Source organism: Podarcis pityusensis, assembly GCF_964106645.2.
Source record: "Podarcis pityusensis genome assembly, chromosome: 15".
Lineage (NCBI taxonomy): Eukaryota > Metazoa > Chordata > Lepidosauria > Squamata > Lacertidae > Podarcis > Podarcis pityusensis.
Window position 1 is genome coordinate 43,410,778 of NC_138040.1, and position 14,451 is coordinate 43,425,228.

At 46.5% G+C, this 14,451-nt stretch overlaps 2 protein-coding genes across 4 annotated transcripts in view; one reads left to right on the forward strand and one right to left on the reverse strand.

Moving 5' to 3' along the window:
* Nucleotides 1-14,451, forward strand: part of LOC308464205 (uncharacterized protein) — a gene marked incomplete at its 3' end in the record, with an annotated part of 365,536 nt that overhangs the window by 68,537 nt on the left and 282,548 nt on the right. The window lies entirely within an intron of this gene.
* Nucleotides 1-14,451, reverse strand: part of CCAR2 (cell cycle and apoptosis regulator 2) — a 31,540-nt gene that overhangs the window by 2,727 nt on the left and 14,362 nt on the right. The window contains exons 12-21 of one of the 3 annotated variants that reach the window (XM_080982353.1): nucleotides 14,019-14,182; nucleotides 6,739-6,913; nucleotides 5,991-6,248; nucleotides 4,957-5,184; nucleotides 4,135-4,312; nucleotides 3,666-3,745; nucleotides 2,702-2,848; nucleotides 2,449-2,557; nucleotides 1,715-1,912; nucleotides 277-482 (exon numbers count right to left, since the gene is read on the reverse strand). In XM_080982353.1, coding sequence (XP_080838479.1) covers nucleotides 277-482; nucleotides 1,715-1,912; nucleotides 2,449-2,557; nucleotides 2,702-2,848; nucleotides 3,666-3,745; nucleotides 4,135-4,312; nucleotides 4,957-5,184; nucleotides 5,991-6,248; nucleotides 6,739-6,913; nucleotides 14,019-14,182 — 1,743 coding nt within the window. Of the gene's footprint in view, nucleotides 1-276; nucleotides 483-1,714; nucleotides 1,913-2,448; nucleotides 2,595-2,701; nucleotides 2,849-3,665; nucleotides 3,746-4,134; nucleotides 4,313-4,956; nucleotides 5,185-5,990; nucleotides 6,249-6,738; nucleotides 6,914-14,018; nucleotides 14,183-14,451 lie in introns of those variants that run through there. The other 2 variants (XR_013979715.1, XM_080982354.1) reach the window with 2 other exon arrangements.

The window sequence follows — 14,451 nt, forward strand, 5'->3', positions numbered from 1 at the left end:
ACTAAGTTGCTTCTGGCGAACCAGCGCATGGAAACGCCGTTTACCTTCCCGCCAGAGCGGTACCTATTTATCTACTTGCACTTTGACATGCTTTCGAACTGCTAGGTTGGCAGGAGCAGGGACCGAGCAACAGGAGCTCACCCCGTTGCGGGGATTTGAACCGCCGACCTTCTGATTGGCAAGTCCTAGGCTCTGTGGTTTAACCCACAGCGCCACCCGTGTCCCTATGACACCAGATAGGCTCTGTCCTAAAATATTCCGCAGGTTCCAGATTACCTTCTCAATTATCTTCTGGATTTCCAGCTGCAGTGGAATCAGGCGCTTCTTATTCTCCAGCAGCAGCCTCTGGAAACTGGATTTTTGTCTCTCGTTCCCCTTGCACTGCTCCTCCATCTCAGTGAGGCGCTTCTGCAGCTCTTGAACCTCCAATGTCAGGGCCTTGTTGGAAGCCTCTGTTGTAGAGAAGCGAAGCTGGGTCTCTTCTGTAAGCACAGCACAGAGGGTAGAATCAGATTCCAGGAAGTAACACAATGGACTGAGATCAGAGCAGTGCTATCTCCCAACACTAGGAACAAAAGCCATTGTTCTGAACTCACATGGCAGGTGACAAGAGTGAAGGCAGAAATTCAAAGTATCTCAAAAAGGGAAGCTGGAGGACATATTTATACATGGCCGTGGCATATAAATTGGGGAAAGGGCCCTGGCAACAATTGCTCAGGAAACCAGACATTGTTCCATGTGAACGCAGAGGTGGCTTCTGCTTTGTTCCCTAGTGCAAGCAGGAGCAACAAACCACAATCCCTGGCCAATCACGTCTGAATGGGATTGTGGTGGTTCCGCTCTGAACCAACCTTGGCTACAGATCGTGGTTTCTCTTATGTGCTCGTGAGGATGAGCAAAGTGGCAGAAATTAGTGCATTCACAGTAGACCATAACCGTGGTTTACTATGTCATCCAAATTAGGCCTTTAAGTATATGGACCCAACTCCACTTAGAAACTCCAGCTAGCCCACTCTCTGCCTCCAGCTCAAATTCTTGGAAAGTCAAGCAGGTATGAGTAGCCAAAAACAGGCAAGGAGCATTAGCCTAGAATCACTGCAGCCCCACCATCCCCAAAGGTTCTATCAACAATGGTTCCACCACTCAATGCTTTACTGCATTAGGTGCCAACTGCACTCCTGCATCCAATTCTTGTTGGGTTTCATTTGCCTAATATATTCTGATCAAAAGAGCCCTGTCATTCATCAGATGTAAGTGCTTTGTATGAGTGTGCCCAATGAACTGCTCCATGTTGTTGAGAGGCTGAAGCAAGGCAGGTGCATTCCCTTGAATTCTGGCTTGGTGCAGCTTCTTGGGGATACTGTACAGCAGGGGTGGGGAACTGGATCTAGACAGGAGGCCATATCTTACCCCTTGTGGCGACATCCAATTGTCAATCTCCTAGCATAGCAATGTCAAGTCACTTAATTTTGCCCATGAGTTTTGTGGAACAGTTTTCAAAACCTGACAGCTGATAATTGGATCTTGCAAATCTTTTGGGCTGAGGCAAGTCTTTACCTGCCCTACAGCTGGTATCACCTGCGTGGACATGGCTTGACCAAAATGGTCCTGGGACCAAACGGAGAGCCTGGCAGGCCTAATGAGACCCATGGACCACAGGTTCCCCACTCCAATCCTTTACAAGATGAGCCGATCCTAACCATGTGTGGCTCACCCAATTTGAGCTCCAACGTGTGGATTTTGTTCTCTAGATAGAGTCGGCTGTTTTCTGTCTGTTCTGCCTTTTCCAGCAGTTTCCCTACATTAAGGACAGCCCCATTGTATGAAACCAGGTTGCCGGACTGAGACTCTGGAGAATACTTGGTAGGCACCTCAGGCACAGAGATGGATGAGCACAGTAGATTGAGGTTCCCTGTAAGAACAAGGCAACATTTACTCTGCTTGGTTTTGAAATGGAGCATCCAGAGACAGGAAATGGGAACCAAGGGCAGAAAAAAAACCCCATTCAGATTACTTTTGTGCTACAGTTTCCAGCTGCTCCCATTGTGGGTTAGAAAGCTCTGTTCTCTCCTTCCTCCAATCACACACAACTGTCACCATCCCAAAGCTGAGCACACCCTTTAAAGATGGGTTGAAAGAGATTCTACAGAAGTAACTTTTCCCTTCCTTGCATCACTGCAGAGTCACTACTGGCAGGCTGGGCAACATGTACACTGCCCCATGCATTCAGGAATCAGGACAGGGCAGAAGAATATTGGAAGTGCTCCCTAGCAGAACTAGGCATAACTGGGTGGTCAGTAAATAGCACCAGAAACCACTGATCATGTGTAAGAGCTAAGCCGAAACTGTTAAAGAGTTCTAGCTCAGAAGGAAAAATAAAGGGATCCTTCTACCCATGAAGCTCTATGCAACTGAACAGCCCCTTCCAACCCCACACTGAGTACCTACCTAATGGCTCCTCCTCAGGGCCTGGCTCAGTCCCTTCCTGTCGGCTGTAGCGTAGGCTGCGGTAACGGCACACGAACTGCGTCACCACCCTGTTCACCAGGCGCTTCACCTGCCACCAGATGAGACACCCCCCTCCATGAATGGCACTGGAAAAGGCCGCAAACAGATCCTCGTACCCTCAGCGCTAATCAAGAAGGTCTCAAGTCATTCAAACCTCCAGCAAAAGCAGGGGAGAAATCAGATTGGCACTCACCTGCTCTTTGCAGAGATGCAGCCCCAAGGTGAGAAGCACCTTTTCCATATCCCTCCTGTGCAGGTAGCCGCAGAAATTCAAGTCAAAGTAAATGAAGGCAAGGAGGGCATCCAGTGGCAACACAGCACTTGGGTCCAGCTCTCTGGGCTGGGGAAGGGTGGTGTAAGAAAAAGTAAAAGGCTGTTCAAACTGTCAAGGTGTCACTTCCCTTCTACTACAGAGACTATCCCCTGCGCTTTCACTATAGGCTAGATTTCAACAGTGAACTGTTAGGGACTAAGCCTCCCCGAGCCAAAGACTGCATATCTACTGCATATCCACAGCTGACTCTGAACATGTTGGTGAGATTTAGTCTCAGCAACTAGGAACAATCAGGTTTCTGAGATCAGCTCCTATACTGCAGTACCATCACTGCACCCAGGAGCCCACTGGGTATCAGAGACAAGCCTAGTTAAAACTGGACCAGAACGATATTGAAACGGCATTAGGTGTTGAGAAGCCTTAGGGGCAGCACAGGCGAATTGAGAACTGGTAATATTACAAACAGGCATCTCGGGCAAAACAAAAAACTGCTCTCATATTTATTTCCTTGCTATGGAAATAGCAAGAAATAGACAGCAAATTCTAGGATTTTGAGGAAGAAAAATCCACATGGATAAGTCTTGTCACAAACCATGGGATACAGAGCTTATAAAAAAAACAGCAGCTGCTGGAATTCGTAGGAACTCCACTTTTCATTTTACAAGCAACACGGTTCTAATTCACATAGGTATGAAGAAAGACATCAAGGCGAAAGGGACAGCTTTTACATAATGCTTAAAAACCCAGAAGATACCCAGATGGGAATTCTGATACTGAGAAATCAGTATCCTTTTCTACAACCCAAGCCCCAGCCACAATTCCCAGGCCCACTGGCCTAAAGAGTTCAAAGCAGACTTTGAGAAGGAGGGGATTTGTCACTGACCACATCATGAAGGGAGGAGAACTCCATCTCTGATTGGTTGGATGCAACTGATCTCACTTCAGCATCTTCTAACTTGACACCTGTGGAAAATGCGGCATGACTGGCTTCAGATGCTGACCTCTGCTCAGTGCTCACCAAGAGAGACTTGAGTGAATACCAGCGTCTTCCAAAGTACAGTCTCACTGAGCAGATACCACTGGCTTGTGTGAAATGAACAACAGACCAGAGAAAGGAACCCAAGGATCCTACTCTTGCCCTACTAGGCGTAAGGAAAACCTATGGAAATGCTCCTTTCAACTTGCATCTTCCTTGCAATTAAACACACTGATAGGTGCAGCTGTCTGCAGGCAGCATCATGGCTATCCCAGCCTTTACATATGTGTGTACACACACATACACTTTTCAATGAGAGCAGCCATTATATCTTAACACTGCACTGTAGGATTTCTGCATTTCCCAGAGTACCTACCAAAATCCTCCTCCTCCTCCTCTCTCAGCAGCAGCAAGTCATCCTCTAGGCTCAGCTCACACAGCTCATCTGTAGAATCCTTCGATTCCACTTTGACATTCCCACTGACCTCCTCCTTGGCTGAACTGGCCCCATCTTGACCTGAAGGCTTCTTCTCGGTATCCCCAGCCTCCTCCTTCTACAGGAATGAAAAACACATAAACAGAACTCTTCCAAATTCTGCAGTTTGTACGAATTATGAAAATTTGAGTACATATACATAATCTCTTGTTTCTGCATTATCGGTTTGGCTTTGGCTAGTACTGAGAAGTCCCCAAAAGCAGAAACATAGTTGCCGTCCATGATCACTGCGAATGTAAGTTAGCCACCCACTCTGGCTTCTGAGATGTCAGGAGGCATTGCCCACACACTATCGAGCACAGGCACAACAGCTGGAAATTTGCAGTCCAGTACTCCAATCCTTCCATGGATGCTTTCAAAAGCCACCAGGTGCTCTTAGACCCAGTATGAGGAAGGCGAGACATACCTGCATCACCTAAGCAACTGAGGCCACTTTGCTATACAGTGGTACCTTGGTTTACAACCATAATCCGTTCCGGAGGTCCAGTTGTAAACCAAACCAGGTTGTAACCCAAGGCGCGCTTTCACCAATGGGGCCTCCAAAAAAATGGGTTGTAATCCAAAAAAAAATGGGTTATAATCCAAAAAAGGGACATGCACTTCTGGGTTTGACGTGGTTGTAATCCAAAACAGTTGTAATCCAAAGCGGTTGCAAACCAAGGTACCACTGTACTAACGGGCCAGAGAGGCACATCACCTCACCTGAGCATCCTTCTGGCTATTTTCCAGGGCTTCCTCTGCCCCAATATTCTCCTGAGGCTCTTCTCTCAGCTCATTCTCTCCCTCCTTCTCTGATTCGGCTGCTTTCTCCTGCTCGGGGTTCTTTGCCTCCACTGACTCCTTCTCTGGCAGGGCCAGTAATGCCTTGTAGAGCTTATAACCAAAATCCCGTTGTAGCATCTCCTGGAAGAACTCTGCCACCACTGCCACCTCAGGGGCAGAAAGAGAGAGAGAGAAAGCAGTGAGAAAGCAGTGAGCAAGAAACATGGAAACAAGGAAAGATCTTGATGCCTACATCAGCCACAGAAGTGGGTAGACACTTGCATGCAAGCGCAAATCTCAAAGCTGAACATACCAGGATGAAAAACTTCATAAGGCAATCTTATGCTCGTATAAACTGCAATTCACTCTACCTTAGACCTATCTGCACCAAGCCTCCTTGACATTCTTCTCCCCTCGCTCCAAGTGCAAAGGCTCATCCACCACCACCCTTTAGAAATACAACTTCTTCAGGCCCTACTGATCACAACACTGTTGTCTGCGAGGGAAATAGGAAGCTGCTCTTTACAGAGTCAGACCTCTGGTCCATCTGCTGCAGTACTGCCTACACTGACTGGCAGTGACTCTTCAGAGAGGACATGGGGGCATTTCTAGTCCTATGTGGAGAGGCTGAGGATTGAAACGGGGACTTTCTGCATGCAAAGCAGATGTTCTACTCTTCTTCTAGCATCCTCTCCTCCCATGCACCCCTTATGCAGACAGGTAGCTGGAGCAGAGGAAGTAGCAGACATTCATGGTCACACCAGAGCTTCCTCAGTAACTTCTACTAGTTTCCATGAACTTCAAACACCATAAAAGGTTACTGAGCTGATAGGAACGTAAGTGTGGTAGCTTGCCTGAGATATGCGCCCCAAAAGGCAAATCTCAAATTTCAGCTAGAAAGAGGAGGTGCCAAGAGAAGCCAGAAGAAGAGAGTCTCCCTGTAGAAGCCAGATCCCAAAGAAAATGAAGCCTACCTCAAAGGAGAGCTTCTCCCGCTGCCGTCTGTACTCCAGCAGAGAGCAAAGGGAGATGTTGGTGCAGCTGGGCTGGCCACCCTGCAGTGCCGGCTGCAGGTGAGCAACTATGGTAGGCTCCAGGGGAGGAGTTGGAATCTCTGGCTCAGGTGCTGAGGTCTCAAGAGCTGGCTCAGGGACAGGCTCAGCTGAGTCTACCTCCTGTTCGCTGGACTCCTGCTTGAAGCCTCGTTCAGAGGACTGCACAGTTTCCTCTTCCTGTTTAGGAGCAAAAGCATTTCAGTAAGCACTGGATGCAACAACCCCTAAGTTGGATGAAGTACATACTCCTGAGCCAAGGCTAATGTCTAGCTTCAATCCAAAGCCAAAGCCTCTTCCCAACAGTGTTCTTAAACTGGTGGCGTGACCCCACAAAGCCTGGGAGACAAGGACTGTCCCATGACTGAAGTCACAGGAACCTAGAAACCTGTCTTATACCAAGTCAGACCAACAGCCCATTGAATACTGTCTACACAGAATGGCAGCAACTCCCTAAAATAGGTTTCAGGCAGGGTTCTCATCCAGCCCTACCTGTAGATGCTGGGAATCAAATGGCCCTTCTCCCAAGTGGTATAAAAGTGCCTTAAATAAATAAATAAATAAAATATTAAAAAACCCTCCTTTTAAGCTATCATGCTGTAGGTTACCAGGTGCCTCTGATTTCTCTCTGCTCTGGTTAACTTTCTGTCCAACACCAACCCATTCTTACCATCTCCACTTTCTCTTCTGATGGTGCAGCAGCTTTTTCTGCTTTCTGCTTGCATGAGGCCTCCCATTCTTCAAGAGATGGCATGCAGCTCCAAATGTCTGGCAAGAAGACCACTGTCCTCTCCTGATGAGATGGGTTTCCCTCACGCAGGTATCTGAACTCTGCAAACCGGAACCTGGTGAGCAGGGATTGGAGAGAGAATTGAGACACAACAGGACACAAAAAGGCCCGTTCTCAGGAGGGCTGTACAGCCCCACCAAGCTCTTCTGCTGCAGCTGGTATGCAGGCTCTTTACAGAATGGTTTCTTTCCTTGGTCACTGAGACCAAGAGCCTTTTAGGTCTTGATCAATCCTATCTGTTCCAAGTCTATGCCTCTCCTGGTAGTCCCAAAAGGAAAGAGCTGGGTGCATCCCAGGTCAGTTACAGGACTCAGGGTGGTTCCTGCTAAACACTCTCCATCCAACCCATGGAGCCAAGGCCAAAGTAAATCAGGATCAGCCTCCTTGAGAGATCACACCAAATTCAAGAAGTAGAGTGGGGATGGCTTGATTGCAAATGCAGAAAGTGTGTAGGGATGCAAGACTCCCACAGGAAGTTGCCTCATTCCTAGAAAAGCAGCAAAACAAGCAGCAAAATACAGAATGATTTCTGAAAAATGCAGAAATGTCACAGCAATGAGCCAGTAAGTACTGTGAGGATTCCTTCCCCAAAGGTCACAAGAGGGGACTCAGACACACTAAGCTCTACAAATTAGATAATGAGGATATACTTAAATGACCTGTGTATGTAATGCTATTTGCATTTCTCCCTTTTGGGGGGAAAAAGAACCTACAGAATGGATTTGTCAGCCATCAGGATAGAGGAGGAGGAGGAGGAGGAGGAGGAGGAGATGGGACTCCTGGGATATTGACTCATACCAGCCAGCAATGCAGGGACTTTTTTGCCTGTAGTGTGGAGGAGAGCAACCTGCAGCTCTCAGCCTTATTTCAGGTGGGGGGAAAGGGAAGGGCAGAAAGAGAGGGGGAAAGGGGTGCTCCACTCCCTTCCACTCCCAACTACTGATTATCCCTGAAAGAACGAGGTCCACGTCAGAAAAACGGTTCCCCACCCTGGCTGTACTGTGTGGTCGGGCTCATTTGTTCCCATCATCTGACAATACTAAGGAGGTCACACACATTCCTGGACTCCCTTTCCTCAACAGCATCACCAATTCTGTTCTAAAAATACAGATATAGATTCAACATAGTCTCATAAGTGTTCATCTTTTGCTTTGGGGAAATATATTTCAAAAGCTGATCTCTCCCCACTCCAAGCCCCATTACCGTCACCAGTTTTTAAGCTGCACCTTAAAATGATTTTCAGTTCTTTTGAGTCTTCAATATATTCAGGGATCTGAACAATTTGTATCGTAGGCTACTTCACCCATTACACAACAGCAGGCGTGGGTTTGGCACCAAACACACACTCAATTGGCAGACTAACTCAAACCTCTGGAGAGGCCTCTCTCTATGCCAGCACATGTTCTCAGCATTCACACTTTACATGTACATGTATAACATGTTTGGCATTCACCTAAAGAAGAGAATTGTGTGTGCAGCGGCCATTAATCTAGCATACCACCTTCCCGAGTACAGACCAAACCAGCTTTTAAGATCTTCCAAGGAAACCCTGTTGGTTGTCCCTGCTGGTTTTGCTGCTTGGCAACAACATGGAAGTTGGCATTCTTGGTGGTGGCATCGGCCTTTGGAATTTCCTCCCTCAGGTGGTTGGAGAAACAGAGGCAATAAACGGCTTTAAATACATATATGCTTACCCAAAGTTCCCTGGACTCTGATTCCTAATGCTTATACTTTTTTTCTCTTTATGCACCACTCAGTTTTATCTATGGTATAAAATTACCTTCTGTTTTAGTTAGCTTTTTAAAAGTTTTAATTTATTGTATTTTTATAAGAATTGATACTTCCCCACATCTGCACGATACCTTTAAAGCAGTATCATTCCACTTTAAACAGCTGTGGGCTTCCCCCCAAAAATCGGGCGGGGGCATTAAAGTTGCGAGGAGATCCCTATTTCCCTCATAGGAATATATCATCAATTCCTTATAGCTTTGTGAGCGGAATTGTCTCCTAACAACTTTCAACCTCCTTAACAAACTGCAGCTCCCACAGCCCTGTGGGAGAAGCCACAGGTGTTTAAAACGGAATGATACTGCCTTAAATGTATAGTGAACAGACCTCTATGTTGCAATATAGACAAGCTGAACAAAATAACACAACACGATGGCCAATAGCAATGGCACTAAACACTATAGACTAATACAAATGATCAGAAATTGCAACCAAAGTCTCGAAATCTTCTTCACAGGTCGCGGTGGAATAATTCAAAATTTTGATCTATACATAATCTGTCACCAAATATCGCCGGAACAGAGTTTCCAGATAACCAATCTGTTTCGTTCAATGCTTCATCAGCCAATCTTGATCAATTCTTCATCACCCAGACTTGTAAGAATTAATATGAGAAGGATGCAGTTCAATTTCTTAACAAGATGTAAGTAAATATAAATGATGTAGGAAATATGCTCTGGATCAGTGCTGATATGATACGGTAGTCACTGATGCTGGTAACAAATTGTAAAGAACATAATATAGTTAGCCACAAGTGAAACTAATATACTGTAAGGAAAATTAAAGACACAGCACAACATTAACAGCAAGAATGCCTGACATAAGTAGATAAATAGGTACTGCTACGGTGGGAAGGCACTAATCACCAGATGAAAACAGTACCCCATCCAGTCAGTGGATCATAATGCAATTAAATAAAACAATGAAAATCTAACTAGCATATTTCCTACAGCATTTATATTTACTTATATCTTGTTAAGAAACTGAACTGCATCCTTCTCATATTAATTCTTACAAGTCTGGCTGATGAAGAGTTGAACAAAACAGATTGGTTATCCGGAAACTCTGTTCCGGCGATATTTGGTGACAGATTATGTATAGATCAAATTTTTGAATTATTCCACCGCGACCGGTGAAGAAGATTTCGAGACTTTGGTTGCAATTTCTGATCATTTGTATTAGTCTATAAATAGTGTTTAGTGCCATTGCTATTGGCCATCGTGTTGTGTTATTTTGTTCAGCTTAAATGTATAGTGCACAGGTGGGGCCACTGGTTTACTATTATAATCCTTTCCCCCGTAAGTCAATTAAGTGATTTCTTTGTCTATTGTGGTATATACATTTTATGAATAAATAAACTAGTGAGACTCAGCCAAACGCTACTGGAGAAGATCTACTTTCCATCCAAGTTGGCAACAGTTGCCCAATGAATACTGGCCCAGGACGGATTCCTTCCACAAAATCCAGTGGTCAGCCAAGCTCTGTTGCTGCTCTTGGCCTATAATGGTTCCAGAATCCAGAACCTGAGTGTCATTCATTCTGCTAGCCTCGCTCACTGCAGTTGCCCCTGCCATTAGACTTCACTCCAGAAACATCTGACTTTGTTCAGCACTAGAGAACAGAAGAAGAGGGACGAGTACTCCAACCCAAGACTGAATTCAACAGGTGGCAAAGCTTTAAAGGCCCAGAAGCTCCCATCTTCCTGCATCTGTTACTTCCCAAACAAGTCACATGTGCAGTCAGGTTTAAGCAAAATAAGATCTGTTGCCATGGTTACCCAGTGCAAGGAATCTATATATAGCCATGCTGCTACTAACCAAACCAATGTATTCCAAGTTCCGGCTTCTCCCCTCCGTGTCAATTGGCTGGAGGTCTAATCTTATGAAGTATTCACTGACTCCAAGGAGCTCATGTGCAAAAGCATCTGCTGGACTTCCAGGGAACCAGTGGCACACAGTTCTCAGTTAGGATGGCAGCACAAATGGGCTTTCCCTAGAAGCAGCTCCCCAAGCCCCAAGAACTGAGCAAAAGCCCTTGAGCCTGGGCAACGAGACCCATATCCACCCATGTTTTCTGCAACTCCACCTATTCTGTGTATTGATGCTTCCCACCCACAAAGAAGGCTCTTGCTCCCCGCCCCCCGCCAGTGATGGCTCAAAAGGAGGCTGCCATTGCTTCACTGCTACAGGTGAGAGGAAGGGGACCCAGAAGGTAAACAGAGGAGAGGATGCTCTCAGCTCACAAAGGGCAGAAACAACTTCATCATTAACTACAGAACTCTCCTCAGGTCTTTGATTCATGGGGTTATTTAAAGTACACACTAGCTCTTATCAATTTATTTATTTTTTTAAGAAGCAGACTTGAAAAATGTGGTCATAATCCCAGACATTCCCATGCCAGACATGGGGAACCTCTGCCAGGTTATGGGCCAGAATTAGGCCTGGAAGAGTTTCTAGACTGGCCCTTGAAGCAATTTTCTCCAAATCACGACCACCTGCCCCACAGGCAGGTAAAGACATGGCTGCAAAGGAGCAACGAGGAGCTTAAAGCATGCTGCTGATGGTTTCTTGAAAAGCGGGAGCAACTGACAAGCCCTCTTGAAATTGTCTATCTGCAGCTTGGTTTGAATTCAAAACACACCTGTAGGCATTTATCTTCTGAAGAAGCAACAGGTTTGTGGGACTGCAAAGGGGAAATGTTAAGTTACAAATGGAAAAAACAGTGTTTGCTGTCCAGCACTAAGCTGCTGCTTGCTGCTGGCAAAGAGTTCCTTTGCGTTTAGCCCTGAGGACAGTATCTAGCCTCTGGCCAAAAAATATTCCCGACCCCTGCCATAGCCATTTCAGTTCTGCCAAAAAAGAAACTAGTGCTGTAGGCATTTCTGGAAAATAGCCCTCTTACATTGCAGCAATAAATTTCCAGAATAAAATCAACGTAATTTTGCATAGCACATGCATAAAGCTGAGACTCAACAAAACCGATTTGCTTGCTTTATCTCATTAAAAAGGCAGCCACCTAGTGGTCAAGCTAGCCAAGCAATAATGACATGCTGCTGTGCTTCTGAATGATAAAATGAGAAACAGGGAACGAATCCTGTAGCATCTTAAAAATGAACAGATTTGTGTTGTATCAATATTCATGGACTAAAAGTACTCCTCACCGGATGCATTATTAGGCTTCTAGTCCAGGAAAGCTGATGCCACAGTTAAATCAGCCTCAAAGGTGCCACATAACCATTTTTTAAAATTTGTTCTAACAGACTAATATGACTAGTGGGCTTTTGTATTGCTTGGCAGTATGAACAGAAGCTTTACCCTCCACCCCACCAATCTGGTCTCCCATCACAGGAGAAGCCATGGTGGCAGATGGTAAGCAAAAAGGGCCCTGGGCCCCGGGGACGACAATCCTGTGCTCTGGCACATGTTCCTTTGTTGCCGCCCGCCATAATCTGCTCAATCCTTCTTCTGATCACAGAGTCTTCTGTAGTCCCTGAGCATGAAGCTGCATGCACAGGCCGTCTGCTCCAAATCACAGACAAGTCCCTTTCTAACAATGACTTGTAGTTTCACTTTTTTTTCATTCTAGGCATTTATACCTAGCCTGTATTCATATGGTGCCCCAGGCAGCTTATGTAAAACCCTAAAAATATCAACATAAATAATGAACAATAAAAAATGAAAGTCGCAAGCCATAAAAACAACACAGCAGCAACATTTAAAAGGGGGAAAGAAAAACAGATGAAAAGCTTGGAAACATAAAAAGGGGTTTGCATGGTGCCAAACAGACAGAAGAAGAGGCACTGGGGATATTCCCTGGAAAGGGGTTTCCACAGCTGGGGAACACAACCAAGAAGGAACTTTTTCCAGTCTCTACCCACCTCACTTCTGAAGGCAGGGGGGACACCCAGAAAGTTTTATGTTATAATGTGTTTTATTTTTGACCCCGTTTCAACTATAGGATATAGTATGCCAACAGCAAAACAGGCATTTACTCTGCCTAAACGGGAAAGGGCCATAGCTCAGGGGAAGAACCCATGCTTTGAGTGAAAGTCCCAGCTTCAATCTTGGGCATCTGCAGGTGGGCTGGAGGAAGGCTCCCTGCCTGAAACCCTGGAGCCACGGCCAGTCAGCGTGGACACTCCTGAGCCAGATGGACCAATGGACTGACTCAGTATAAGGCAGCTGCATGTGTTCCTACAACTATTAAAATCTATCTGGAAATTCAAAGATATGGTTACCAAGTACATCCCCCTTAACTCAATCAAACTGATCAGATCTACAGTGGTACCTCAGGTTGCAGACGCTTCAGGTTACAGACTCCACTAACCCAGAAGTACCTCGGGTTAAGAACTTTGCTTCAGGATGAGAACAGAAATCGGTACGGCGGCAGCGGGAGGCCCCATTGCTAAAGTGGTACCTCAGGTTAAGAACAGTTTCAGGTTAAGAACGGACTTCCAGAATGAATTAAGTTCTTAACCTGAGGTACCACTGTAATGGGACGCGGGTGGCGCTGTGGGTAAAACCTCAGCGCCTAGGGCTTGCCGATCACATGGTCGGCGGTTCGAATCCTCGCGGCGGGGTGAGCTCCCGTCTTTCGGTCCCAGCTCCTGCCCACCTAGCAGTTCGAAAGCACCCCTAAGTGCAAGTAGATAAATAGGTACAGATTTATAGCGGGAAGGTAAACGGCGTTTCCGTGTGCTGCGCTGGTGCTGGCTCGCCAGAGCAGCTTCGTCACGCTGGCCACGTGACCCAGAAGTGTCTCCAGACAGCGCTGGCCCCCGGCCTCTTAAGTGAGATGGGCGCACAACCCTAGAGTCGGACTCGACTGGCCCGTACGGGCAGGGGTACCTTTACCTTTTAACCACTGTAATGATCATTCACCTGGGATCCCAGGTAACAAGATTCTATTGATTTCACATTATCAGTTTTGATGTAAACTTCCTTGAACATATCATGTGGAAAGGCAATATATAAATAAATAAGGGCTGGCTGATAGTTTGCATGAATCTCTCTCCAAACCAGGGTGGGGAAACCTCAGGCCTGGCTCAGAGGCTGAATGTGGCTCTCAGGCCTCTCCCTGGGTGACTCCCCTTAGCAGCCCTGCTCCCCACCCTTGAGTGCTTTGGTCTGGCTAGAATTTGCCCCTGAACTGTGATAACACCTCTCGTTTCCTTGGATTGGGAGGTACATGTGCATTTTTGCAGAAAGGGAAGACGAAGGGTAGGATATAAATAAAGCCATTGCCCCACCCACCACTGGCATGCAGCCCCCGAAAAGTTGCCCACAAGGGAATGCAACCCCTGGGCTGAAATGTTCCCCACCCCAGCTCTAAACAGACCCATAGTCTCCAGTCCCAACACCACTTAGACTCACCACTTAGTGCAAGCACTCAAGTCCAAACCAATCTGCGCTTTGGTGCAACGAATGGCTGTGTGAATCAGAGCCATAGGGTTTGCAGCTGGGTCAGGACCGTCCAGAGATGGGGACCACTCCCCTCCAATCAGCACTGCTTCGTCTGCTTTCTTTCCCAGCAAGAACTAAGGAAAGAGAGACTGTAAGGAGACATACTACCCAGATCTTGGAGGGTGACTGAGCTCAGGGAGATGCCTTGATTACCCCCAACTCCTGCTACCCCAGCCCCCAACCACACCTGACTAATCAGCATGGCTCCTTACCCACTGAAAACTGGAAGAGACCAAAAGGCATCAAGTCTAACCTAATGCTTCATGGCTAGACCACAACCACAGACCACAACCTGACCAATCCAAAATGCAGGGAACCACAAGCAGGGCTGAAAACATGTTAC